Source organism: Amblyomma americanum, chromosome 4 (genome assembly GCF_052857255.1).
Source record: "Amblyomma americanum isolate KBUSLIRL-KWMA chromosome 4, ASM5285725v1, whole genome shotgun sequence".
Lineage (NCBI taxonomy): Eukaryota > Metazoa > Arthropoda > Arachnida > Ixodida > Ixodidae > Amblyomma > Amblyomma americanum.
In genome coordinates, this window is record NC_135500.1 from 136,874,333 (window position 1) to 136,902,208 (window position 27,876).

The 27,876-nt window shown below is 47.2% G+C and overlaps 1 protein-coding gene across 4 annotated transcripts in view; it reads left to right on the forward strand.

The window, feature by feature from the left end:
* The window catches only part of LOC144128413 (choline/ethanolamine kinase), a 134,793-nt gene that overhangs the window by 89,469 nt on the left and 17,448 nt on the right, over positions 1-27,876 (forward strand). For 3 of the 4 annotated variants that reach the window (XM_077661798.1, XM_077661795.1, XM_077661796.1), the window contains exons 2-3: positions 18,752-18,874; positions 27,123-27,348. In XM_077661798.1, coding sequence (XP_077517924.1) covers positions 18,752-18,874; positions 27,123-27,348 — 349 coding nt within the window. Of the gene's footprint in view, positions 1-17,489; positions 17,829-18,751; positions 18,875-27,122; positions 27,349-27,876 lie in introns of those variants that run through there. The other variant, XM_077661797.1, reaches the window with a different exon arrangement.

The window sequence follows — 27,876 nt, forward strand, 5'->3', positions numbered from 1 at the left end:
TCTACTCCGCTCCTTCCTATTAATTGTCCCCAGATTCGCCCATTCATTTTAGATTCAACACATGAAATCCGACTCGACCCATGAAGCGTGTGACTATACCAAGAGCTTCGTGTATTTGGAGGTGTAAACCGCTCTCTGTCTCGGCTGCCTCCGTTATGCACGACACTCTTTCTGTCGTCTGCCCTAACATGTGCTAACCACGCGCAGTGTACACTCGCGGCCACACTCAAACATCATCCGCCCACCCACACCACACTTGTCCAGACACACACGCACTTATACCCACAAACCCATATACCATAGTCAAACATAAAGATCTAGTAGAGTTCCCCACCGTAGGCGTTCACAGGTCTCTCCATAAGTGGGGAGGGGGGAAGTCATTGTAGGGCTTGCTCTTATATGTAAGGGGGAGGGGGAGAGCTCCATTTCTTTCCTCTCCTGTGTACACGCCTCCTATGTTGTCCCCATTTGCCACGCATACACCCACAATCAACGTGTGCATGAACGTTGCCAGTGTACACTCAACGTTAGTATAGTGCTAGTAACGTTGCATGTCCTTACCTACAAATACACACCCACGCTTACCCTCGAATACAGTCATCCACCCTTGCCTCTCCCCCCTCCCCCCCCCCCCCCCCCCACACACACACACACACACACTGCAGGCGGTTTCTGGAACCGTGCACGCGTTCCCAGACCAGCGTGGTGTGATATCGGAAATACCACGTGGGATATATTACACTATCCTTCCCTCGGTGTAGTGTTTGGCCGGCGCCGCGGATGCCGCGGGTGCTGCGTCTGTCGGGGGCCGCTTCGTCACCAGCAGCCAGGGGGGGTGCGCGGCACATCTCGGGTTCGTCTGGCGTCGGCTCGGTTCTCCGGAGGCGAGCTACGCGCTCGTGGGACCGGGTGCGTTGCGTACACGTCCCCGAGGCTGTCGTGGACCGCGGAGCGCTGTGAGCTGGCCTGGGCGCGCCGAGAGCGATGAAGTAAGTCCGTATGTGTATCGCGGCACTGTTGTGCGATGCTGTTGTGCAACTCCAGCGGCGTAGCTATAGAGCTGTTTTTTTTTTTCTCGCCTATTTCGGATGGCTGAAAAATTGAAGACCCGTTGACAAGCATGCATGGAGAGGCAAGTGGGGATATGCCGAAAGTGCGCAAAGGGAAACTCGCTTTCTTCTTCGCTCCCTCCTTTATCCCTTCCCTACGGCGCGGTTCAGGTGTCCGCCGAGATGCGACACAGATACTGCGCATTTGCTTTCCCCCAAAAAACAATTTTCAGTTTTCAAACTTGCGAATGCGACTAACTCTGGAGACCATGTCGCGAATGTTTGTGACGAGCGGATCACTACATCGGAGCGATTCCTTCAATGGGAGAACTATACGAGGCATCGATGTCGTTTGGCAGTGCTCGTATTCTGCATACAAAAGTAGAATACCTAGTATATGTCAATGTACCCAATAATTGTTAATCGCATAAGAAGATCCGCTTCAATATGATTTCGAAGCAGCCTGTTAAATAATAGCGTATCTCCAGCACCGCACTGCAGGCGGAGGCATGGAAGAATTTATAAAAGGCAATCTGACCACCCTGAGCTGATGATGTGAACTAGGCAAAAGAAAAAGAAACATGCAACAAAGCGCACCGTGATTTCTAGGGCGTTTACTGCCACAGTGGAGTCTGTGGACGGTGTACTGCGGTGATTTGTGTAGACACATGTAAGGGCTCACTTCTCATTATTTTTATCGCTGCTTACAGTCAAGAAAATTTGGTTTCTTAGAGAATTTATCTGCCGTTTCAAGCGTACGACTCCGGCCACGTTCGTCATGACACGTTGGTCAGCGAATTAGTTCTTCCTACTAGGCTTAGTCTTCGCTAAAATGTCTAAGATGCTAATTAAAGGCTCACTGATGAAAAGCAATTCCTCTTGTTCGTGCCCATAGAAGCCCGTTTATGGAACTCTCCGTATTTAGCGACAAAACTTTTTACCAACGAATGAAACGAATGCTTTTCTCCGAAAGCCCATACTTATTCGTCACACCGCGCTTCCCGTATTCCTCTTTGAATTAGGTGCTAATAATTATCTTGTTTTTCTACGTTGCGTCACAAAATGCAAAACCACGTCGTCTTTGCCCTGCCACCGTCGCGACAAGTCAGGAGCGCCATCATTGCGTTCGTCATACCGTTCCTTTTCCCGCGTCAGTTCTTTCCTTCGCACACACAACAATTCTGGACAAAAGCATTTTTGAGTGGGAAACCGTTTATGAACGTAATTTTTTTCATATAATGGAATATTTCACTGTAAGAATCAATATATCCCCAGATAACCCGACGTCAGTCTTGTTTTTTTTTTGTTGAAAATTTTGAAAATTGTAAGACACTGTTAGGAAAATATTGAAGGTATATATACTGGTCCATTTTTAAGAATATGTTGCAAAATATTTCTTTTAAAGTGTTTCCATCGATCGCATCGAATAGTCAAGACTGCCATAGAAAACCTATGGGGAACGCTGTTGACGATAGCAAACCGGGAATAGAAAAAAAATACGAGACTGCCGCCGGGTGATCTGCGGATACATAGACTGTTATAGTGAAATCTTACATTATATGAAAAAAATTGCGTCCGTGAACGGTTTAATGCTCGCAAACGCTTTTGTCCAGAATAATAATTGGGTTTTTTTTTGGGGGGGGGGGGGAGGAAACGGCGCAGTATCTGTCTCATATATCGTTGGACACCTGAACCGCGCCGTAGGGAAGGGATAAGGGAGGGAGTGAAAGAAGAAAGGAAGAGAGAGGTGCCGTAGTGGAGGGCTCCGGAATAATTTCGACCACCTGGGGATCTTTAACGTGCACTGACATCGCACAGCACACGGGCGCCTTAGCGTTTTTCCTCCATAAAAACGCAGCCGCCGCGGTTGTCCAGAATTGCTGGGTATGCGTTTTTGCTATCTTCAAAAGCGTTCCCCTCTTCCCCGCACTTTCAGGGGACCGGTATATTTCGGCTGCTGAACGGCGCAACGTTTTGCCGGCGCACTCTGGAGGCCATTAGAAACCAATTAGTACTTGCCTTCGGCGCTCAGATATGTTATTCTGTTATTATTCAGGAGTGCATGTAGCGCGAAATGTGTGATCAATATGTGCTTTCACGGCAACCCTTCGCGCGCACACTTGAGTCAAGATAGATGGCCACTGTGGCAGATTGCAACAAGGTGAAAAGTTGTGTCGTATCCAGAGACGGTATTCGCCGTTGGATTTTGGCCAGTGGTACACAACCTGCTCGCGAGTGGCCCCACGTCGTCCAGTCGATATGGAACTGGTCCTTCACTTCTCAATGGTACAGTTGTGTCTACGTAGGTTCAGTCACGCCTGCTAGGTGTAAATATTGTGGACAGATTTTTCGCGGGCTGAAAAAAATTTCAAAAATTTATTCACAAGGTACAAAGCTTACAAATGCCTAAAGATAGACATATATGCAGAAAGAGGTCCCACAATTGAGCCCGACAGAGCCCTCTTAGAATAAGTTGCAAAAGAAAACCAAATCAACAGTACTCCTCAATATGAAATTGTTAATCTACGACAGTCACAAAAAGTATAAGACGATTAAGACGACAAGTCACACCCAGTCAATGAAAAGACCGATATCTGCAAATTCCAAGACAATGCAAAAGGTTAGCTTAATAAAACACGTTAGTCTGAAATAAGTAGCGTTCAATTATTTTTCTAGAAGAAAATGCAAAAGGCATGAAGTAAGTAATTAGTAGGCTTGTTGGGATTGTGCTTCTATCCCACCGCTGTCGCCAGTTGTTGGAGACGGGGGTTCGAGGCCGCTGCTGCTGCTGCTGCTGCTAGACGAACCGCACGCCCGTTCCCACCATGTACCAGGACAGGAGTGCCGTGGAGTAAAGGAGTTGGGTGATGGGAGAAAGACTGCGAGTGGGTTTATTTACATATTGTACACCGTCGAGAGCAAACGGGAGAATCCCTCGGTCACACTCACTGCCGAGGCATATAGGGCTCCCATTCCCTAAAGTCCCTAGGCAGAGGACAGCCTCGCCCAGGAGGGAGTGGCCTGAAGGCTCAATTTCGCGCACAATCTCGCACTTTCTCATGCACGTGTGGACACGCCCCCGTCACGTGTTTGAGCTTGAGAGTGAGGAGAATGCCGGCGAGGTCGCGTAGGCTGCGGCAGCCTACGTGTTGTTCCATGGTGGTCGACAAGTGTTGCCGAAACCTGTGCTTCATAACACCGGACCAGGAAGGGACACACCGGAAACAAGACCTTTGTCCCTAGACATGCTAGCGACAAATGGGGAAGGTAACGACCGCCTGCTCGCTGCGGTGGCTCTTGGTACGACGCCGGAAATTGGGCGATTTTGTGTCCAAACTTCAGCCCGTCGTCGGAAATTGGGCGATTTTGTGTCCAAACTTCAGCCCGTCGTCGGAAATTGGGCGATGTTGTGTCCAAACTTCAGCCCGTCGTCGGAAATTGGGCGATTTTGTGTCCAAACTTCAGCCCGTCGTCGGAAATTCGGCGATTTTGTGTCCAAACTTCAGCCCGTCGTCGGAAATTGGGCGATTTTGTGTCCAAACTTCAGCCCGTCGTCGGAAATTGGGCGATGTTGTGTCCAAACTTCAGCCCGTCGTCGGAAATTGGGCGATTTTGTGTCCAAACTTCAGCTCGTCGTCGGAAATTGGGCGATTTTGTGTCCAAACTTCAGCCCGTCGTCGGAAATTGGGCGATGTTGTGTCCAAACTTCAGCCCGTCGTCGGAAATTGGGCGATTTTGTGTCCAAACTTCAGCCCGTCGTCGGAAATTGGGCAATTTTGTGTCCAAACTTCAGCCCGTCGTCGGAAATTGGGCGATTTTGTGTCCAAACTTCAGCCAGTCGTCGGAAATTGGGCGATGTTGTGTCCAAACTTCAGCCCGTCGTCGGAAATCGGGCGATTTTGTGTCCAAAATGCAAACCGTCATTCCTCTGGGTCGAAGACGGCAGCACTCCGACACAACAAAGCGCGTTGATTGAAGCCATATGAGAACGGAGCCTCTCCTGGCGGTCCACTACGGCAGGCCTTGAAGCAATCGCCGTCGACGAGACAGCGGGTACTCGGAGCCACCCAGGAGAAACATGTGTGCTGGCTGCTTCCAAGCGAGACTCTCTGACGCCGTTCTCAACAGGCCCAAAGTGACAAGCGAGAATAGCAGCAGCCAGAAATGAATAAGCGAAGTTCTTGTTCAGATGAAACCAAGAATGGCGCGGTCCGTAGTTAGTACGAACTCTTGGAAGTATGAAGTTGTTCTGCAATAGAAACAGCTCGCAGGATTGTGGGTACTCATTTCTCGCGTGTGAATATACGCAGACGAAAATTACCATTATTTATCACATGAGATGCAAATTCGCCCCGATTAATTTTTATAAGATATAAGGTGCGGAGATTGTTAGGTATATAGAGACGGACATTTAAGACATACATGTCTGATAATGACATCTAAATACTCTGACATTTATACGCCCGGCCGAGCAAACACCACACACGTGCTCTGCAATTGCGGAATAGGTCCCGATACGCTCGGCAAAGCGGAAAGTCGCTTAACAGTAAGCATTCACCCCTTTTTGATTCTCTTTTCCGTCGCAAAGGCAAGTGCGAACAGACCTGTTAACACATTTCCTTCTCTGACTGAGAAATAACAGCATTAATTATTATTTACCAGCTGCTTGTCACGCGTTCATTTTGCTGTGTTCCCCTGTCAATAACAGCATGCACGCATAAACGAGGCTTTGCGCAGCCATTAGTCACTTCACTCGAATGCTACGTGCGCTCGCTAGACCCACGTCTGTTAGTACACTTTGCGCACACGGATGATTGCCGCTGATGAGTTTGCCAAAAGGCAGCCGCTCCATCTTGTTCGGCGTTCTAGGAGCGTTCACTCAGCGCTGATTTATTCGATCCAGAATCACATAGTGCCTGTATGTAGTAGAAGCACGCGTCCTACGCGTTATGTGGTTGTTAGACTACGTGTACTCCCGAAGGCGCCGAGCTGGCGTCAGTCTTTTGAGCTCGAAGAAACGCAGGCAACACACGCTGTGCGCGTGGTGAAGGCGCCGGCTGCTAGGGGGCGGTGTTGGCGGCGCAGGCGGTGTTTCGACGTCGATCAACTCTCGGGACTGCGATTGGACCTAGCCCTCACGTTCACAGGGACGCAGCTGCAGCAAACGGAGCTATATGAGGCTTTCTCACCACGTCCTTATTTTTCGAAAACAAACAATGAAGCCGTGTGTTTTATTCGCCGCTTAATGCGGCAGGTGCCGCTCGAGACGCTACGCGCTCTGCTGCGTCTTCGCGAAGACAAGTTGAGCGCCAGCGTTTTTTCGACGCGCGGCTCGTTCCCTCCCATGTGCCAAGCTACCGTGTCGTACGACAGGCTTAACGTCGCCCCTGTTCGACGCTACGTAAGCAGGTAATGCGACAAGAATCGAATTTGACGTGCGCTTGTTATCGAGTCGGAAAGACCGACCCAGCAAGAGCGTGATCCATCTCGCCCGTAGGCGCTTCGAAACAATCACGCCATTGTGTCGGGCCTGTATACATAGCTGACAGTCATCTTGACCTGGTGTAATCTGTTAATCCGTCAGTGTGACGTCGTCAGAACTGAGTCACCATCACATGGAATCAGCGCCTGAGCTGCGAACGGATATTTAAGGCAGAAGATCGTGACCGTGAGTGACGGGTTAATAATGACGTTTTTCATATCTTTCTGGATTGCTTTTCATAACATTTTTTAATATAAAATCACTTCACGACGCATATACTGCTCCAGCAGGCAGGTTCTCTTGACACCTGTATACCTTCAAAGATATTAAGCGTATTAATATAGCGCCCTTTAGAAGAGCGCTGCCATAGTTACGCCACCAGTGAGCAAGCTTTCGGGAAGGATCGTCTACTGATGCGGAGTACCCGGTTTCGAACACTATCGTATCGGCCGAGTTTTTATTCCGGAGCCCTCCACTACGGCACCTCTTTCTTCTTTCACTCCCTCCTTTATCCCTTCTATTACGTCACGGTTCGGGTGTCCACCGAGATATCTGAGACAGTTACTGCGTCATTTCCTCTCCTCAAAAATCAATTTTCAACCAATTAGCGCAATAAACCAATTAGGCGCCCGTGTGCTGTGCGATGTCAGTGCACGTTAAAGATCCCCAGGTGGTCTAAATTATTCCGGAGCCCTCCACTACGGCACCTCTTCCTTTCTTCTTTCACTCCCTTCTTTATCCTTTCCCTTATGGCGCTGTTCAGGTGTCCAACGCTATATGAGACAGATACTGCGCCATTTCCTTTCCCCCAAAACCAATTATTATTAATTATTATAACCAATTAGCGCTACCATTCGGTCCTGTCACTCGCAACAGATAATGGCATTGTGCCACGGTCGTCTTGCTGGTGGTGGGAAAACATTTGCTCAAGGCTATTTACAGGAGAAAGTGGGGACTGGCCTTAAGGGCCAGCCCCTTACAAATTCTTGGAGAGGTCCCGGGGCCCCTGTAGCTTCCGCGGCAGCTCGGGCTCTAGAGACGAGGGCTCTGGCTTTCTGGCGTATAGAGCAGCCGAGCAGGGCAGCCTCCCATTTCTCTCGGGTAGGTGAGGGGAAATGGGGGCAAGCAGGGTTAGATGGGCATGCCCACACCGTGTGGCACATGTCCGAGAACGCACACCCACAATGCGGGCACTCCCAGTTAAAAGCCGGATTCAAATATTGCAGCATTGCCTGGTACAGTACCGTGCTGGCTCTCAGTAATAACTAATAATAATTGTTTTTTTTTTTTGGGGGGGGGGGGAGCGGAAATGGCACAGTATTTGTCTCGCATATCGGCGGACACCTGAACCGCGACGTAAGGGAAGGGATAAGGGAGGGAGTGAAAGAAGGAAGGAAGAGGTGCCGTAGTGGAGGGCTCCGGAATAATTTCGACCACCCGGGGATTTTTAACGTGCACTGATGACATCGCATCGCGTCGACCCGCCGCGGTGGCTCAGTGGTTAGCGCGCTCGGCTACTGATCCGGAGTTCCCGGGTTCGAACCCGACCGCGGCGGCTGCGTTTTTATGGAGGAAAAACGCTAAGGCGCCCGTGTGCTGTGCGATGTCAGTGCACGTTAAAGATCCCCAGGTGGTCGAAATTATTCCGGAGTCCTCCACAACGGCACCTCCAATTCTTCCTTTCTTCTTTCACTCCCTCCTTTGTCCCTTCCCTTACGGCGCGGTTCAGGTGTCCAGCGATATATGAGACAGATACTGCGCCATTTCCTTTCCCCAAAAACCAATTATTATTATTATTATTATTACTGACATCGCACAGCACACGGGCGCCTTAGCGTTTTGCCTCCATAAAGACGCGGCCGCCGCGGTCGGGTTCGAACCCGGGAACTCCGGATCAGTAGCCGAGCGCCCTAACCACTGGGCCACCGCGGCGGCTTCTCAGTAATACGCAGAGCACGTTTTCCAGCGTCGATTCCATTACCAGCGTTCCGCGGTGTTCAAGAGCTGGTACTCGCTATAAGTCGAGTTACTGCGTGGAGGCTCGAGTAAGACGCCCGTGTACTCAGAGCCGGTAGTGAATTGATATGCATGTGCGACCGCGCGAGGTTCTGAGTGCACGACCGTTGCAATGACAGCAAGAGTGGCGCACTTTATCTTCCTGTCTTCTTTCGATACCAACCGAGCCCTACCGGTTCCATTTAAGACACGTTGTCTGAAGTTAAACTAAGCCTAGATCCGTTACTCGTATATCCGCTGCCTTCCTGAACCGTCCGTACTACAGGCTTGTGTGCGCAGGCAAATTTAACGCGGTGAATTGTTACGTACGCACTGACAGAGGTTTATGAAGCTACAACATGAACACACCTCCAATGCACAAGAAGCCGAACGAATGACATGAAAATCCATTTATTTTTTCTTTTTGTCTGTTAATTTATAAAAATAAACGTTTCCAGCAATGTTAACAGCGAAAAAGGAAGAGACCGCCGCTACGCAGTCTTTTTTTTTGTCAACGTATGCGTCGTTTAATACTGAAAGCTGTTGCTAATGTATCCCTGTGACGCTTGTCCCGTTATTTAGTTCCTATATATTCAAATATCTATGAGCATTACAAGGTTGGCCACATTTACGTTTTATTTATTTTAAGTAAGTTCGAACTCTCATACGTCGACAGCTCGAATAATGTACTGCATCGAAACGCTGAGTGCCCCAGAGGGAAACCTTTGAGACGCGTATGACGTAGGTGTATGCACATTATCTTCGCGACTATGACATGACCTTTTCCAGACTCTCCAGGCACGTGCGTGACTTTTGGACAAGGGCGACCGCGCACGGGAGACTAATTGTGTCTCAACTCTCCGGAGTGCTCGTCTCCCATTGTTTACAATGTGCAACATGGCGTCGGCCGTAATGCTGTCTGTGAACACGTATAGAGTTGTTGGGTTGGATACCTGTGTGAAAAAAAAACACCCATTTTAAACGACCATAATTATTTCTTTAGTGGTGATTATGTATTAATGGCATAGAAGGGACGAATTATGCGAATGGGAAAAGACATGCACAAGAAATGAAGTCCGGAAGGGACCGCACGTTACAGAAAAGAAGCAACCGATTACGATTACTTTATCCGAAATGTAACTGATTTCAGTGGTCCATTCAAGGCACCAAAAAGCTACTGAACAATGACAAAAAGTCATCGATCACTACTACGTTATTCTTCTTCCCACTTTTAATAACAGCGTGAGGCAAAATGTGCATGACCTGGAATGAGCCGGTGCGGCTTATACTTGATCCGTTGCCTGTTGCAATTCATGCAGTGAAGTTTCAGCCGCCGTGCGTGTTTACCGTACACGCTGAAGGCAATGAATGATCTTAAGCCGAGTCGCGGCCCTTTTGTCCCAAGTCTGTGGCGCTGCTGCTCGAAGCGTCAATGCGCGAGTAGTGGAGACACGGGAAGCGTGATTTTTTCCGAGAGGCTCTGTGCCCATCCGCCTAATGTGTATGTGAAACCGTCCCCGAGGATCTGTGAGCGACGTCTTCCTTGTAGATAGCCTTCCGTGTTTATCGTGCTTGCTCTTTGAAGCTGTAAACATGCCGCACCCTTGGGAGGAAGTAGAATTCACTGAGATCCCTTAGGCGAAGAGTGAAAGTACTTGTACAGTATTGGTTGGGAGGACTTGTCCTCTTTGCACGTTATTTGTATTGGCTTTGTTTTCCTTTCTCCAATATTGATTGGCTGACTGTATGAACCTACATAATTGATTGCTAACCCACTGAGGGCGGGGGCATAGCGGAAAAAAGAAGCTCTGTTCTGGTGGGACCGATGACTGGTTTTCGCCACGTCACTGTACGAATCATTCAAATGTAATTAGTTTTCTTCTTGCTTGTATATTCCTTTCTGTTTTATTGATCGTAAATAAACAGTTAAACTCTCTTTTTTCGAAGTTGTACTCGAGTAATGTAACTTAGCAACATCGAACCTGCAAGACATCAAGCATCCTACAATAATAAATCTACTTATCTCCCTCTGCCACCATATGAGAGGGAAAATCAGCTTATGCACTGCTAATTTTCAGCAGCATTTGTTTTTCTAAACATTTTTTTTTCAGTCATCAGCAGCGACACTTATGACTTTTTCGGCGTACGAGCTGGAGAGAAGGGCGCAGTTGTAACGTATACAAAGAAAAGACATTGCGGTCAGCTAGTCACGCAAAGCGACGCGCATATCGTTGTTGTTGTTGTTCGCGCTCAAAGGGGACGAGGCTTAAGTTCACTAAATATGACATTCTGTTGTTCTGGCATGAATAAGTGTGAACCGCTGAACATGGGGCTAGTCAAATTCGGGCCACTCGAGCTAGCATGTAGGGACATCCTTTTCCGCAGACCGACCATTGTCTCTCTATTGCGAATGAACATTCCTCACTAACACTATCGAGCTTGCCACCAAATTCAGGTTATCGATGTTGTACCATTGTTACAACTTGTTTTTTCAATCGGAAGTAATTTATTAGTGACCGACTATTGAAAAAAAAATAATAATTGGATTAACGAGAACGTAACCGTTTCAAAAGTAATGATTTCATTTATAAATTCGAAGAAAATGTAATTTATTACAATAAATTACTTGTAACGCGCTAAGTATACTCTGGAAGGGACCTGTGATGGTGTCACTGTGGTGTCCAAGCAGCGTAAGGTGCTCCGCTCCCCATTTAGAGACCCGTTGCTGTCAGGTGAAGGAATCTGGTTTGCCTCAGCGTGGGCTTCTTTCTTCTGCGTTTGAATTCAGAAACTATGTACGATAAGGCATATTTATTTTTAATGAGAAAACTAGTTGGTATGTACACGCCGTCATGTGACGTTCAAATTTCCCATGCAGACACAGGGAGCAGCGGCCGATATTCCTGTGTTAGCTGTTTCAATGCGTATTGGACCAGCAGAACGGACGACAGACAAACGGCCCATCTTAATTCTAAGCTGGTGAAGGCTTTGTGCGCTCATGAGCAACGGGCCAGGCGTGTTATAAAATTATACTGTGACTCCACTCGGGAAGAACTTTCTGTAGCACGCGGGAAGCGAGTGGTTGGATTCCCAGTGTCGCCGGTTAATATAATAATAATTGGTGTTTGGGGAAAGGAAATGGCGCAGTATCTGTCTCATATATCATTGGACACCTGAACCGCGCCCTAAGAGAATGGATAAGGGAGGGAGTGAAAGAAGAAAGGAAGAGAGGTGCCGTAGTGGAGGGCTCCGGAATAATTTCGACCACCTGGGGATCTTTAACGTGCACTGACATAGCACAGCACACGGGCGCCTTAGCGTTTTTCCTCCATAAAAACGCAGCCGCCGCGGTCGGATTCGACCTAACCACTGAGGCACCGCGGCGGGGTCGCCGGTTACCCGCCGGTAATACAATGGGTACAAGCTTTCCCCGGCCTGATGCTCGGCTTATCCGTGGCGAGATGCTTAATAAAATAATAATTGGTTTTGGGGGAAAGGAAATGGCGCAGTATCTGTCTCATATATCGTTGGACTCCCCAACCGCGCCGTAAGGGAAGGGACAAGGGAGGGAGTGAAAGAAGAAGGGAAGAAGGAGGTGCCGTAGAGGAGGGCTGCGGAGTAATTTCGACCACCTGTGGATCTTTAACGTGCACTGACATCGCACAGCACACGGGCGCCTTATCCTTTTTCCTTCATAAAAACGCAGCCGCCGCTTGGTAATTGGGTTCTTGACCCAACCTTGTGTAATGAAGACTACCTGGTGCATGGCGCTCTTGGGCCAAAGCTGCCCTTGCGCCAACAAATCATCATCATCATCACCACCACCACCAATTACTTTTTGTGGCCATCATTTTAGGCATTACCAGTAGAAGCGAAGGCGCACTTTATTTCCGATTTCTCCACTTGCCGTTGCACCATGTGCAGATTTAGAAAAAAAACAAAAAAACATCGAGAACCATGCCCACGTTTTGAAGAAGCTGTGGCAATTTTTATCTTTTTTTTATTTCGTGGTTTCTTCCAGCACAAGCCGTCTATACAGACAATATGTACTTTCGCGTACATACCCTTCTAAGGTGCAATTGAACAAAATTCCCCGTCGTGTGTAAAAAAAAAATCCTTACAGATTTAAGCCTGGACTCCGTGTACGCGAAAACTCACGCGAACGCGAAGGCGACGGCGGCAAGCGACGAGCGACGCCGTCGCGCGAAGCAAAATGCATGTGTCGCTTGCCGTGTCGCTCGGATCTGCAGCCACAGAAAATTTCGCTCGTCGCCCGGAAGTCCCCCACGCGACTGGCCAACCAGAGCCCCCCAAAGCCGTTTCCGGTTTGTCCACGGTTTCTCACGGGTACATCTCACGAAACCCGCCCGTCGTCTTGGTCATCGCCACCGTCGAGAAAATATTTGGTTTTGTAGCTGAGAGGCAGACCCGCACGATTTAAATAATTAAAACAATCTACTTGTTGGGTGCGGAGGGCTAACAGCATTTGGAGCGGGCTACGCGAGCGGGCGTACTGCAGGGAGAGATGCGTGTCGAGCCGCGGGTACCGGCGCTCGATCCACCGTGCCGCTGCGCTCCAACTTTGCAGAAACACTCGCGGCGCGCATTCTCAGTGGTATATTATAGTTTGCTCACTTACAATCAGGTTGCGGTGACAGTTTATGGGAGTGTTTTTACTAAGCCGGAGTGCACAGGCACCGAACTAAAGCACACCTCCACCGTGAACCCGTGATGTGACTTCGTCTCCGCAAGCACGCCTGTGGCTATCTCCACTGCCGCTACACCGCTGCTGTAGAGGAAATATTCCTTTGGCCCTGACTGTGAGGGACACTCACAAAATTTTAAGAGAGAGAACAGGTTACGGGCGTGTTTCTAAGCTTGAGTCCGCTGCGCACGTCGCGGGTTCGCGTCGCCTGCCGCCTTCGCTTGCATGGAGGTTGCCCACAAGCGACAGAGCGAACGCCAGCCGTCGCCGCCGCCGTCGCCTTCGCGTGAGTTTTCGCGTACATGGAGTCCAGGCTTAAGACGGCGCCCAGAGAAAAACAACGGGGTGTGCACACACCCTGTAGGGAGTGTCGGGAAATGACGACGACGGCTTCTTTCCCTTTCCTTTCACGTCCTTAGCGTTTCACTACGCAGTTCCTTCTGATCTACCCTGCTACATGTCTGTCGACGTTAACCCTGCAATTGCCCTTCCATAGCTGGTTGTGCTTTCCTTAATGCAATTCCAAGGTTGTCAATTAGCCCCATATGCGAGTACTGGCTTGTTGCAGTTATATTTTAAACTTCTCGCTTGAAGAATGTTGGTGATCTGCTGCTCATAGCCTCGAACACGCATTCCTTTCCTCGAACGCCGCCTGCGGGCCCCGCGTGGGCGTCTCTGCCATATGTTTGCAGCAGCTGGCTGATGCCACATGTGCGTGCCGGAGCGCACAGAGGACTCCCGAGTGGTTATCAGCCGATGCACGCGCGGCAGTGCCGGTCCACCGTGCGAGACCAGCGTCCAGACAATGCTATGGGGAACCTGCGCTGCCAAGGTGACACTGCAATTGTTCCATTCGGTGACTAAAAACTGCTTTTGTCAGCCGCTTGGGCCGCTGCAAACGCGAGAACACATTCTGCGCGATTAGATACCGGCGTTTGGCTGACAGCATTCATTGCCTAGCTTCTCTCGGCGTAGCCCAGATAGCTGACGCACGACACGTGCGCCTTCGACAGAGCGCGGAGGCTCACGCCAATAAGTGCCTGAAGGTGGCGCGGAAAAGTACTAATAGTACTACCCAAAACTGCTTGCTCTTCTCGCTAGGCAGTGTGTTATGGCGCTGCAATCGGCACCACAAACTTCAGCGCAAATTCTCCATAGATGCCTCGAGGAAAGTGCTCTTGCTGTATCGCACGCAACGGGAAACTGTAGGCGAGTACGAGGAGAACGCGGAGAGACGGGCTACTCTGCACTAAAAGGGATTTTTAAGGCAGAAAGCTGGGCTAGTTGGTGTTTAGGTTGAGAGGACGTACTATAGTAGCGCTAAAAACAGGGACGACAGGATAGAAGAAGACAACGCGGGCGCTAGCCATCGACTGACTTTATTCTCGAAAATAGCACGCATTTATAGGCGACGGTCAGGTGCCAAAAAATCAACAGTCAAACCGCATGTGTGACGGCACTTCCCGATACATGAACTTGGTAGAAAGATAAACATTCGGTTTGCTCACGCACGCTTGCCTTTCCACGTGTACAAGAAAGGCTTCCAGTACCGCCCGCTCCTTCTGGTCTGCATATCACACGTGTGCTCAAAAAATGGGGTACAAGTCCTTATTACGTTCGCACCGTTTGCAAGTGTCCAGGGCCTGATATACGTATAAATAGCAATAAATGCGTGGTATTTCCGAGAATAAAGTCAGTTGATGTCTAGTGCCTGTGTTATCTTCTTCTATCCTGTCGTCCCTGTTTTTAGCGCTACTACTACGTCCTCTCAACTGGAAGGGGAACAGAATAAGGGAGAGAGCGAAGATGGGAGATGATGACGTCATGATGCTACAAGCTGAGCACACAGTGAATGGTCAGCACAGTGTCCAAATGATGATGCACACATGTATTAAGGGAGTAAAAATCGAGAAAGGTTTTAAGCTCTAATCAGAAATGTTAAGCGCCTGTTGTTATTGGATTAGGAGACCGAGCGGGAAATCAACTTTATAAAGAGCACGTCTGCCCAATATGCCGCTTGTGTGAACAGGAGAAAAAAAATAAGGAATGCGAAACTGTCGCCTCATATGGGCTACGCTGAACAATAAGGGTTTTCGGTCGATACTCGAGTATAAAACAATAAGCGCTGATGAGCCGAACCAAGAAAGCGCCACGCCTCAAAACACTCCGAGAACGAACAATTCTACAGCTATCCCTACATAAATTGTTCTTTTTATTTTTTCAAGCGATGTTTATTGCCTCAGGGCATAAAGGATATGAAATGAGAGACGAGTAAGATGCTTAAACAAATGAAAAAAAGGTGGGATGATCTAATGAAATCAAGTAGTGAACGATGATATGGACCTGTGTCCAGGCAATATAGGAATCCACAGCAGGTACTTGTGCGAACAATTCGTCGTTAGTACGCGATCGAAAATGCCTGACGCTTGTATATGTACGTCCTGTGAAACACGGACACAGGAAAGCCTCGTAAACTGACCTTTTTTGCTGCCGCTTTTACGGCCTCCGCATCAGCGGTGAAAGGACATGGAACAGTGCACGGAATGGGAACGAGTTCGCGAAGACATGCTTCGTGCAAAAAAAAAAAAAATAAAAGATGCGCTCGTATAGATAGAGCAGACATCTAATACCACTGTGTTTTCATCCTCACTTTGAAGGTTTGCATACGCGAATATGCGACAGGTGTGTACGCAAGCGAAGTAGTAGGCGCCGAATTAAAAAAAATTGCACTTTTTTTTTTCTAAGCAAGGAGATGCAGCAACCCAATCCCCGCAGTTCGATTTTAGCTCTGCAACCACGATGGTGTTACAAATTATATAGCCACGCTACGCTGCAGTAGAGCCTTGATGTTTTCTTTTGCTAACTCTCGAAAAACTTATTTTGCAGTGGGGGCCCCGTTCCCCGAGACTATACGGTTCATTTCGTGAGATTCTCGTGAGCGGGCGCACGCACGCACACACATTAAGAAAACCTAAAGTCATTCATGTAGCTAATAATGGAAGATATTTGCCGAGAGCATTCTTGCAGCTACGAGGTAACAAGAAAAGAAACAAAAAAGAAATGTCTAAGTTTCCATTACGGATGAAAAGCCCGACCTATTTTCAGAAACGTGGTCTGCGTTAAGTAGGGCACATATAAGTGTACATTTTCGGTCGGGAATTCAGTACGTCTCGGTGGACAGCTCACACTGATACCACACGTTGCGAGTATGTGTATGCATGCATCTAGCTGTTTTCTTTTCTGTATTTCTGGTTACAGCGACGACGTAGCACGTCACGAACGCGCGCCGTCACGTGGAGAGTGGTATGTCGTAAACAGAGGTTCGGATGACTGTTCTTAGACGAGGAAAAAAACGCCGCGCATTTCATCGCGAAGCGCAAGAGAACGTACGCATGCGACGAAGTTCGACCGTAATGCTCGTTTTGTGGTTTTCGCACCGGTTTGAAACGCATACCACGGCCACAAGGTTATGTTTGCTTTAGTTTCTCTTTAACTCTGTCGATAACCATTGAGTGAGCAAAAATGTTAAGTCATGAACAAATATTTGCGGCGTGCGAATTTGCGGGGGACAAAAAAAAAAATCACGTCTGCGTTGCCTCGCAGGCGCTAACCAACGAGGTGATATTTGTTCCAACAGATGAAACGTATTAACATTCTGACCAAAACAAGAAAGTAACTTTGTCGAAGCATTGATTTCATTTTCTGCTCTTATGGAGCAGTGAACGGATATGGCGCCGTTGGTTTCCGTGCTGCTCATTTTGGTGCGCTGCAAGGAAGGAGAAAAGAAACATTCTTCCCGCGGATACTATTTATATATCAACAGAACATATGCGTATACAAACACGTCAGTTTTCATGGTTAGTTGTTATATAATACGTGAAAAAGAGAACAACCACCGAAGAAAACAGACCACCGTGTCGCATACCTGCCTTGAAAAACCTTCGGCAACAAGACGCAAGAAATGTACGTTTATTTTCTTTAGCCAGCGGAATACAGACTGGACGCAACAAGCCGCTGTGACGTCCGTCGATTCTTCCCTTACTGCGGCCTTTATGAATCGCTCATGGCTGTCATCACTTCCACCCAGCTCCAAGAATCCGAACAGGAAAACTGTCAGCCCCAGCGGAACTCAGCGTACGGCTCAGTAAAGGAAATTGCGCTGCAGGCTTTGCCACGCAGCACACCGTCTGGGGAAAAGCCCCACGCCGGTTCTCTTCCGCGAGAGGGCGACGGCGCCGCTCAGGCTTCCTCGGGGCACGTCAGAAACGAGCCGTCCAGCACTACTGCGCGCAAATGACTACCGCTGAGTGCGGTGCTGGCTGGCGTGACCCGATGACGTCACACGCGACGTCATCGTGGAGACGACGACGCCACCTTCACGACCGGCCCGACCGCCAGCCTGGCGGCTGTGACGGGTCTCGTTTTGTGGACGTTTTCGTCGCCGGCATCAGTAGAGCGCGGGCCTTCGTTGCGTGCGTGCGTGGCTGCTACGGCGCTGTGTTATGAGGACCGTCGGTGACACCGTGTTTACCACTGGCGACAAGATGTATACGCACATGGGCAAGGAGATCTCGTTTCTCGCGTTCCATCCCGACAGGTAAGGGTAGCCGAGCCGCGGGATTCTCTCTCGTACGCATTCTTCCTCCCATCTTTTTTTCACCATCGGAGGATTGGCCATGGCTCTCACGACGCATAGCGCAAACTCCGGGCGCCTTGAGTCCCCTCGCTCTACTTGGCAACACTTCCTACTTGTTTACGCTAACCGGCATCGGCACTGCTAACCCGGAGTCGCCTGCACCACATGACCGTGACGAATATAAACAAAGCGCGTCTCACAGTTTTTCGGGAGCCGGCTACGCCGCATGCCACTCGCCGATAAACCGAAAGAGGACGACGAAAACTGGTCGGAAGACGCTGGCGGCGCTGACAATGCGGCTGCTGTGCGCCGTTTTGGGGGCCGACACGGTGGTTTAAAGACGAGACATGTGCGCGCGCAAAGATTTAATGTTTGTGTTGGCGTCCGTGTCCACACGAGAACCGCAAACGCGTTCTCTGAACAACATAGCTGCGGTGCTGGTCGTGGGCTTTACAGCGGTCACCACGCGTCTCGGCACCTGCCGCATCTCGTATCGATCTCAAGCTTCCAGCGAGCCGTGCGCGCATTGTGATCGCGGTCGAAAGATGATGACATGTACGCCGGATTCGACTCGCCGACTATCACCTCCAAACTGTACAGTGGCATCTTGGCTGTGAAGAGGGCGTTCGAAACCCTCAAGTTCAAGTACGCGTGCTCGACAGGCGAGGGCGAGATATATATTCATGTCGCCGACCTTCCTGATCTGCATTTTTAGTTTTTTTTTTCGCCTGTTCTTTCTGTTGCCTTCGTTGGTTTCGCGGTCGTTCCCCGCGTTACCTGACGCGCTCCGAAGCCGTCTTAACTTATGCGCACGACCCTGCCGCATTGCCGACGCTCTGCTTAACTCGACTACCTTTTCTTTCTCCTCCCCCGCCGTGGAACAGCGAGCCTGATGAAGCCTACATCACGGAGGACATGCGCGACAAGGCGTACAACATCTGTCGCGAGTTCCTGAGTGGCACCTGGAAAAGCATTTCGAGCCGAGACATGGTCTTCAAGTCGGTCAGGTCAGTACTACATCGCATGCCGCTGCGTTTAACTCGAACCGTGCTCGGCGCACGGGCGTGCCGTGGTCCTGATTGAGCTGCTGCATGCGGCGCGATGCAGGCCTTGAGGGTATCGCGTTGCGTACCCGGCTCCACTAGCGCGCCATCCTGTCACACGAGTCGCGTCCGGCGGCTACAGGCGCGCAATGCAGCTGCTCACTGCCCCAAGTCCACTGATCTCTCTGCTGACGTGTTATGTGTTGCGCCTGCCTGAGCCCTTCCTGGCCTGAGTGCATGCTCTCCATAAATAGATTGAAGCGATTATTCTCTGGTTTTCTGCTCAGAAATGAGTCTTCGGTCTGAATGTGTGTCGGCTGTGTAAGGTTCACCCTTTGGGTCCCAGCCGGTTAGTTTTCTACTTGGAAAACTAAAGGGGCAAGGGTATGATTTGGTGCTCAGAAAACCAAAGGGGCATGGATGAAAGGTTAAGCTTGCACCTAACTGTATGTCCCCAATGCCGTGAGTTAAGGTTACCGCATGAAATTGTTTTTTCTTATTCACGCCCTCACTGGTCTGCTTCTGCTAAAGCCTGCAGCGAAACTTGCCTCGTTTCGAGAAGCAAGCATCCTAGGTAGCGGGAAGCAACCTGTTTTGTTGGAGTGCAGGTTGTCTTTGAATATAGGGGAGAAATCACTCATCTTATTATTGTAATAATGGGACAAGAAGTGCAGCAAATTTGCAAAATCATAGTTTTGCGCACACTATGGGTGAGCAGTCATTTGTCTAAAACAATTTGTGCTTTATGTGTTAAGCAATAGCTTCTGAAGCTCAAGCATTTTGTTTCATGTACTTACTCATAGCTTTCCAAAAGCCTGTTATATAGGCATATACCCACAAGCAAGAAATTTATATCGGCAAAACATAGCAAAACAAGCACTTATCGCAGTCATGTAGATTCCTATGAAGTGAAATCTCAAGGTACATTAAATGTGAGGCTACTATCGGATAATATATACGGATTCCTCCCTTTCCATACGGGCAAAAGGACCTTGTTTTTCATTAAATCTGCATTTATTTTCCAATTGACAGGGCCATAGTTTTCTTGTTGCCCAGGTTGCTATGTGGGAATGGGATTGCATCAGAAGTGAAGAAGTGAGAATTTGATGTCGTACCGCAGCGGTGGCCGAGTGGTTGAGCATCCGCCTCGTATGCGGGAGGTGCGGGGTTCGATCCCCAGTGCCGCCGGGTGCCCACCGATGATACAATGGGTACAAGCTTTCCCCGGGTCTGGTGCTCGGCTTATTTAGGGTGAAATGCTTGGAAAATGGGTCTTTGACCCCACCTTGAGTAATTGAAAAATACCTTGTGCCATGGCGCTCTTTGGCCATAGGTGCCCTTGCGCCATAAAAAATCCAAAATCATCATCAGAATTTGATGTCATTTTCGGTACAGACAGAACTCGGAGCAGGATAGGAGCAAATGGGTTGTAATTTACATTGGCTTATCATGTATGTCTCATACAAGTAATGCACTTATGAAAAACACTGGTGTGAAATATGAGGGATTTCAAAGCAGGTGTGTTCTTGAGGTTTATTTCATTCTCTTGTAAAACTGCAAAGAAAAACAGCCAACTGCATTGGTACATTGGGTGTGTACCATGATGTGTGTGTGGGAACTCCTTGCCATGTTTGTGACCTTAAAATTTTATTTCTTAGTGGTGCGGCTTTACAGTTTGCTTAGGTATGGTTTTTGCCATTTCTGATTCGTTTCTTGTGTCTGTATGAGCCAAATGGTGCTGACTTTGATCTACTGAACAGGAAAATCTTTCTTAGAATGACATGTCAAATTGTGATGCAACCTCTTTGGTGGGGTTAGCTGGCATGAAGCAGAAATAGTAGATGCCTAATTTGTTGCCAAATAAAGTGTCTCTCTGTCACGAAACACTATCCTCCAGGTTTAGTCAGGCCCATGTAAATTGCATGCTAGAAAATGCCTTGGCACATATAAAAAAAAAAATACCATCAGTAGTGTTTAGTGTTGACTTGCGTATTGACGCGTGCAAAATTTCTTGGCTTCGAGTAGGAGCATGTAACTGAATATATCATGTTATTGTGTTTTGGTGTAATTAGTAAAGAACGGTTTCTCAACACTGCAGAAGAAAAAGCAAATGAATTCTGGAAACATGCGCATTGTTGTTTCCGGGAAGGGTTTTCATTTTACCCATTATCAGGGGCCACTAACATGTTGTTCGCATAAGTTAGATGACCTACTAAAATCGGATAGCATAGTCTCCAGCTTTTAAATGGGTGCCTTTTTTGGTGAAGGTCAGCCAAAAAGGTATCGCTCTGAATTTTGTATTTGAGAGTAGTATGGATACAAACATTGTGGACGGTCAGTTTCGCACTTGTTGGGCACGGTGCTGTTGCGGCAGTTTGCATGTGTAGTATCATGTCCAGATTTGTAACATTGTTCTCGGAAATAAGGATGGCATGCAGGGAATGAAATAGGTGTGCTTTTCCTGTAATAGCATTGAATATGCCACATAAGCAAATGTAGATGTTAAACAAATAATTTGTTGGGAACTAGTCTCACTTTAATTGCCACTGGATTTTGTGGATTTTGGGACAGGGTCCTAAGTCCAGTAAAAACCTCAGGCTGTGCCCTTAATTCGAGTCAACAGTGCCGTAATTTAGTGTCATAGATATAAAACAAACTTGAATTTTGCATTTGTAATCTTTGTACCCAAAAAGCCTAAAGCATGAAAACCAATGTTGGGTGTGAGTAGTTGTGCCAGTTACTACAACACTTGTAAGCCTGCTTCATTGGGGAAGTTAACACCAATGCTTTTTCATATTGTTTGGAAAGTGATGGGGACATGGAAAAGACAACCAAAAAACAGTTTCCTGATTTTTGTTGTGCAACTAGAAGTGAGAACATTCATCTTTGTTGCCTGATGTAACTAAATAAACTCCAAAATCCAGTTGTGCATGAAATCATCAGTCTTTGTGCTTTGGAATGTATGTCATTTTCTCGGTTTTGCTTTTAATTTGTGGTCATGTATCAGATGTTGAAAGGGATCAAGCATTCTTAGATTTTATGAAGGCATACTATCATCATAGTGGATAATTACCCTGGTGACAAGGTATGGGTGTGGACGCCGGTACGGCGTCGAGGTCTCTCCGAGAAACTCATGAAGCGCTACTTTGGCCCGTATACGGTTCTTCGCCGCATCGGTGAGCTGAACTACGAGGTGCTGCCCGAAGGACTGCGACCGTCGTCTCGCCGTTCCTCCCGCCCTGAAATTGTGCACGTTGTCCGGCTTAAGCCGTATTACACGCGATAATCGCCTGCATTTTCCATTGCCCTCTACATCGGCCAGCAAAATATCTGGGCCCCTGTGTGGTTTTCCGCCGCGTGATTTTTGCTCTTGGATTAGCATCGGGACGATGCTTCTATTGGGGGAGGTAGTGTAGCGAAGAGGAAGTTGAAGTGCGATTGCTGCGTGCCAAGGACGACGCTGCTGCTGGCAGACCTGCGTTCTGGTTCGTGTGTTCTTGTGCTTCGGCTATCACCAGCTGCGCTTGCCGCCGGCCTCTACGTCAAGCAAGCTGTGACAACATGGTGTTGAATGCACTAATGAAGCCACTAATGAGCTCAACATATCTTTCGAATATATCTTACAAAGATACGTCTGGAAACCAGGCCTGCCAGCTGGATTCCAGTTGCAAGTATTTGCACAGGGTGCCGCAGGGGCTCTGTTTGGTCGCATCCCATTTGTTGGCTTTTTTGGTCGTGGTGACAGCAGCTCTGGAGTACTACCTGGAAAATTTTGCAAAGTTCTTGTCATGTTCCATTGTACACAACGGGTTGAGTGTATGGAATAGTGTTTTAAAACTGGTACTGCTTTGAGTACTCTTGGCTCAGCCATTTCAGTGATATTGTGCATCTTTTCTGGTGTTTTACTTTCTCTGAAGCTGTTTCTTATAGTAATGACTGCGTTGCCAAAAAAAGAGGCTCTGGTACAATCAGCTAGCTAGTAAGAAGTAACCAGATGGAAATACGAAATGACCTGTCACCCCTTTTTCAAGCGATTTGTCCTTGGAGTGAATGATTCATGTGTTGTGTGTGCATTGCAAGCAAGTCTTGAGATTTGACTGCTACTTTCACTGGAGCGTCTGGGTTTCATTGCACATATACACTAAAAATATTAGCACTTACGGGCCTCATTCGTACATAGTCAGACAGCTGTTCATCTTTAGCCTTGTCCCTCAGGATAATATTGTAAAGTTGTCTCGGATAAACCAATAAATATAGAATGCAGCACACTTTTTGATTCTCTTGGAGATTGTTATGGGCTAGAAAACTGAAGGACTATAGAAATGACAAACAGACAAACATACTTTATTGCACTTTCTTCGTTAATTAAATTGGTGCAGTTAACAAACGAAAAATGGGAGGGCAAACAGGTGTTCTCTGTGTTGGGCAGCCATCTTTTGCCTCGTTTCCTGTGTACATGGTATTGAAGGGAAAAATCACTTCACGATACTCTTTTTGCAACTGCTGTTGGTGACATTGACTCTTCCCACAATGCCACTGTGTGACAGCTGTGCCGTGCTTGATTAGGCCGACTTCACAAACATCTGGCCTCGGCATCATCCTTGGCTATGCCATGCTGACAGCAGCTGTATGCCCCTGCCTGTTAGCTCACTTCTTGCTTTTGTTTTGGTGGGGAGTTTCCTTTGCTGCAAAGCTTAAACTTCAGTGCTAGGAAGAATTTGCACAAGAAATTGCACAAGGTTGAGGCTTTGGTTGTTGCAAGCTGCTGGTGGGGTTAGCCTTGTGGATTCTGCCGGCATGGCCAGTGCCTCCAAACAGTGTTTTATCGATTTGCATATACTTCTTCATTAATGAGTGGTTTCTACTAGAAGTCAAGCTCGAGGCTGCTTCTTTTATTCCTTATCTTATACCTCGACATTCTGATAGTGTTTAGATAGCTGAGGTCAGGGAGAGAGAGAAAAAGTGACTTGATGTGAGCCTGTGGCAAGTGTACAACCTTTCTCACTTTATTCTAAAAGTTGTACACCATTGTTATTTTCATACGCTGCTCAGAGCTGGTGAAAAAGGAATAGGCAACATTGTGAACTTCCTCAATACATTATTGCAAAGTTTTGAAGTTGCGAACTGAAATGTTTTATTCTGATTGTAGTGTCAAGATTTTGCACGAAAGCATATCTTGTAAATACAGTCAGCTGTTTATGATTCGAACTTGAAAGGGGCAAAAAGTTTGTTCATATTATGGGGGGTTTGAATTAATGAGGGCCCCTTTTCACCCATGTATGTGCCGAAACTTCAGAAATCTGAAGAAAAAAAATAATTAAATATTGTTTGATATAAAATGTGACTTCACTTCAGGATTCAGAATCACTCATTTATTGATGGAAATATTTTTCTCAACACCAATTTTTGAGCTGTCCTACAATGTAGGATACAAGGCAAATTTGCTACCTGTTACGTGTGGTAAAGCTTCAGATATATATTATACATCAACTTTAAAATCACAATTCTGATCACGAGCGGTTGTTGGTTGTTTTTCTTGCAGAAGCACAATGTAGTCGATGGGGTCCAATCTGAAAAATGGCGTCCAGAGAAAACTGGTAGATCTTCCTGGGCATGCACAAAACTGTATGCACACAACAAAACCTTTGCACAGGAAAAGTTTAGAGCGCCATGGACCTGCACTAGTGGGTGCAAGTTTTTGCACAATAGACTTTTACATGTAGGATGCTAGACATATATGGGCTAATGCACTTAACATTGAAGGAACCAAGGCACCACTTTATTAAACTGGCAGTTCATTTTAAGCAAGTTTGAATTAATTGTACTGTAAATCAGCCGTTCAAGTTTTCTTGCTATTCCCTGCATGCTTTGTGCAAGGCCTTTTCAAGACTTCATGTGTCTTTGCAATGACAGCAACCTGTTTTTTATCAAGCACTATACATAATTTTTTTCTTTCATAGCTGTGTTTCTAACAAAGCTCGCTGAGGTCCTCCATCATTTAAGGACAGCAGTTCAGTGATGTCACTTGTCACCTGTGACCTTGTCTGTAACAGTTTTCATGGCACATTGTTTGCGGAGCACTTGCTAAGCAAACACTTCATTCTACTGTACGCACATTGTTATGCCGCTACATGGTGTTGACAGTGACTCTCTCCTCCTCGACCTCTTTCCTGTTTCGCAGACCTGTGGTTGCTTATTTCAGTGCACCGTGCTATCGTCCACTTGTTCGCTTATCTTGTCGCCTCATCGCTTCTGCTGCGGCTTTGCTTTTGCATTTGTTTTCAAGGTGTGCCAGTGCAGTTTCATAGCTAGGGCAGTGGTGTGGACGCCTAAGAGCCATTTTATCTTGGCTTCGCTTGTTGGACTTTTTGAGAGCACTTGTATTGTGGTCCTTGGGCTCTATTCCTGTTCAGGTGATGTTAAGCTTGGCTTTTACTTCAGCGTTACGTATGGCACATTGTTGTTTATAATTATTAGGTGGTTGAAAGAAAGTCCAGGTTTTCTTTATTATCATGCATGCTGCATTATGAAATGGTTCAACGATAACTGCTTGACTGTAAACACAATGAGTTTAAATGATATTCTCTAGAAATCTCCTAAAGACTATAACAACAGATACACTGCTGTTCCTGTACAACAGTGTTTGTTCTGCCATGTCAGTGTAGTCCTATTGAATGTGTAGGTGCAATGAAATATCTTTGTGTACTCTTTGACAATAATCTGGCCTGGTAGAATCATTTAGCCCCTCTTTGCAGCCAACTAAGGAGTGTGGCTAGATTTTAACATAAGATTTTAACAGCCGAGATTTAAATATTATAGCAGGTGTATCATGTTTGTTCCAGAGTGGTGTTTTTAGTCACCTTTTATTTGAAACCTCTTGTAACTCTTATTATATATGATGCGATCTAGTTTGAGATGTTCTGAAAATATGTTTTAGGAGCAACAGACCGAAACATGGGTGCTAACTGTACGTCTTGTTGATATCGTTTTGTCAAATGTTACCCACGCTAACGACGTCCTGCTCCATGACTCTTGTGCGCTTAAAACGGTTGGTGGCAACTGAATGTTTACGCAGTGGCAAAAAGGCAAGCAGACCTTGTAGGGGCACTAAAGTGCTGAGCGGGAAGGACATTTTTTTGCACAGGAAGGACATTTTTTTATAAGCTTAAGTGATAGATATCTTTAGTGAATTATTTAAGGCAGACTGCCGTTTCGACATTTTTTGCACAAATGATCAACAAGAAATAAAGGAATATTTTTAGTAAATTTTAATTGCTCTTGTCTTTTGCCTTAGTAAACTGACCTTGGCTGCAAAAAAATGACCCAGCAAAGCAATAATTTTGAAACCATTTGCTGAATGAACATAATTTTACCCGTATTCAAGTAAAAAAATACCGCCAGATTTTTATCCCCTGAATTGTGCAACAAATAAAACCAGAAAATGAAGGGCCTGTGTATAGTCGCGCACTAGACCACATGTAATGGCATGCAACAAGCTTTTCTGATGTTATTTTAGTGTTGTTCAAAAGTCACACGTTTATGTGCGAACAAAAGCAGTTAATAGATGGTTTTCATATTTTAAGCTCTGAATGCAGTTTTGAAGGCTGGTACCCACCTTGTGGACTGAGGATTTGCATAGGCACTCTGCAGTACCACACTTTTGCCCATGTTACCCGTGCCGAGCATATAATCTACACCTCTAATTTGAACCCTCATGATGGAAGGAAATTTTCACTCATATTGCCTACACGCTTGCCTGCAGAAAGTGCGATTCTACACTTTCATAACTGTGCAAACAATGTTCAATTTGTTATTGGAGCAAGTTTGTATCCAGGTGCTCGCACCTTTGCACAATCCATAATCGCATTCAGTCACCTCGGCCATTGCCATTTTTCTAAAGTTGTAAGGTTTTGCTGGTTTCTGATCCATCACGCTTGTTGCTGATAGAAAACTTCACGAAGCTTCTGAACTCTTGTGTCCATAGAGCCTTCATACTTCAATGATCCAATTTCACAGCACAGCAGTGTGTCAGTGATGGTGGGGATTGTATTTCTTTCAACAGACAGCACGCATGTAACCCATACCCCTACTTTTGAGTTGGATTTTTTTCTTTCAACTTTTTATGTGGCCATCAGTGGCCACCACGATTGTCTGCACTGCTGACTTGGAAGAGCAAAAAAATGACCTTCTGCAATCACCTTCCCAAATGCAGTGGCGGCCTGAGCAACCTGTTGTACTACTGCTCGCTCCCCGAGACGCACACGCCTCTGTACGGTGAGCCCAGCCAGGTGCTGATGCGCATGTATGGCCAGATTCCAAGCGAGGGCAGCGACACCACAGTCACTGAGAGTGTCATCTGCACGCTGCTGTCCGAGCGCAACCTGGGACCCAAGCTGTATGGCGTTTTTCCGGGAGGGCGCCTCGAGGAGTACATTCCTGTAAGTGGTCCATTGCTCTCCTGCTCACATTGATGTTTCTGTATTTATTGCTTGTTGGTAGGGCAGCCTGCCGTCTGTGTTGCCCGACATGGATAGTGCAATACCTATCTGGAGCTGTCAAGTTGCAGCTGTAAGTGATTGAAAAGCTATACTACGCTCTCCGCAGCGTGTGCTGGTTAAACGTTCAGCAGTGATGGTGTTGCCGAATTCAGTAGACATCGACTTGCTTGTTCTCGTAGAACCATACGAACATTTTTACTGTTTTGTTCCATTGTGCTGGCCCTATTTAATTCCTCTGAAGTGCTGTGCGATGTCAGCTCATGTTAAACAACCTCAGGTGGTCTAAATTAATTCGGAGCCTTCCGCTGTGGTTTCCTTCGTAGCTCATGTGTTGCTTCGTGATGTTAAGCCCCACTATTTAGCATTTTTTTATTTGCTTAAAGTGCCTCTGTGAACTAAAAACTGTGAAGAAATTAGTTTGTCTCCATCATATCCAGAGAAATGAGTTTGTACTGCTATAAACATGGT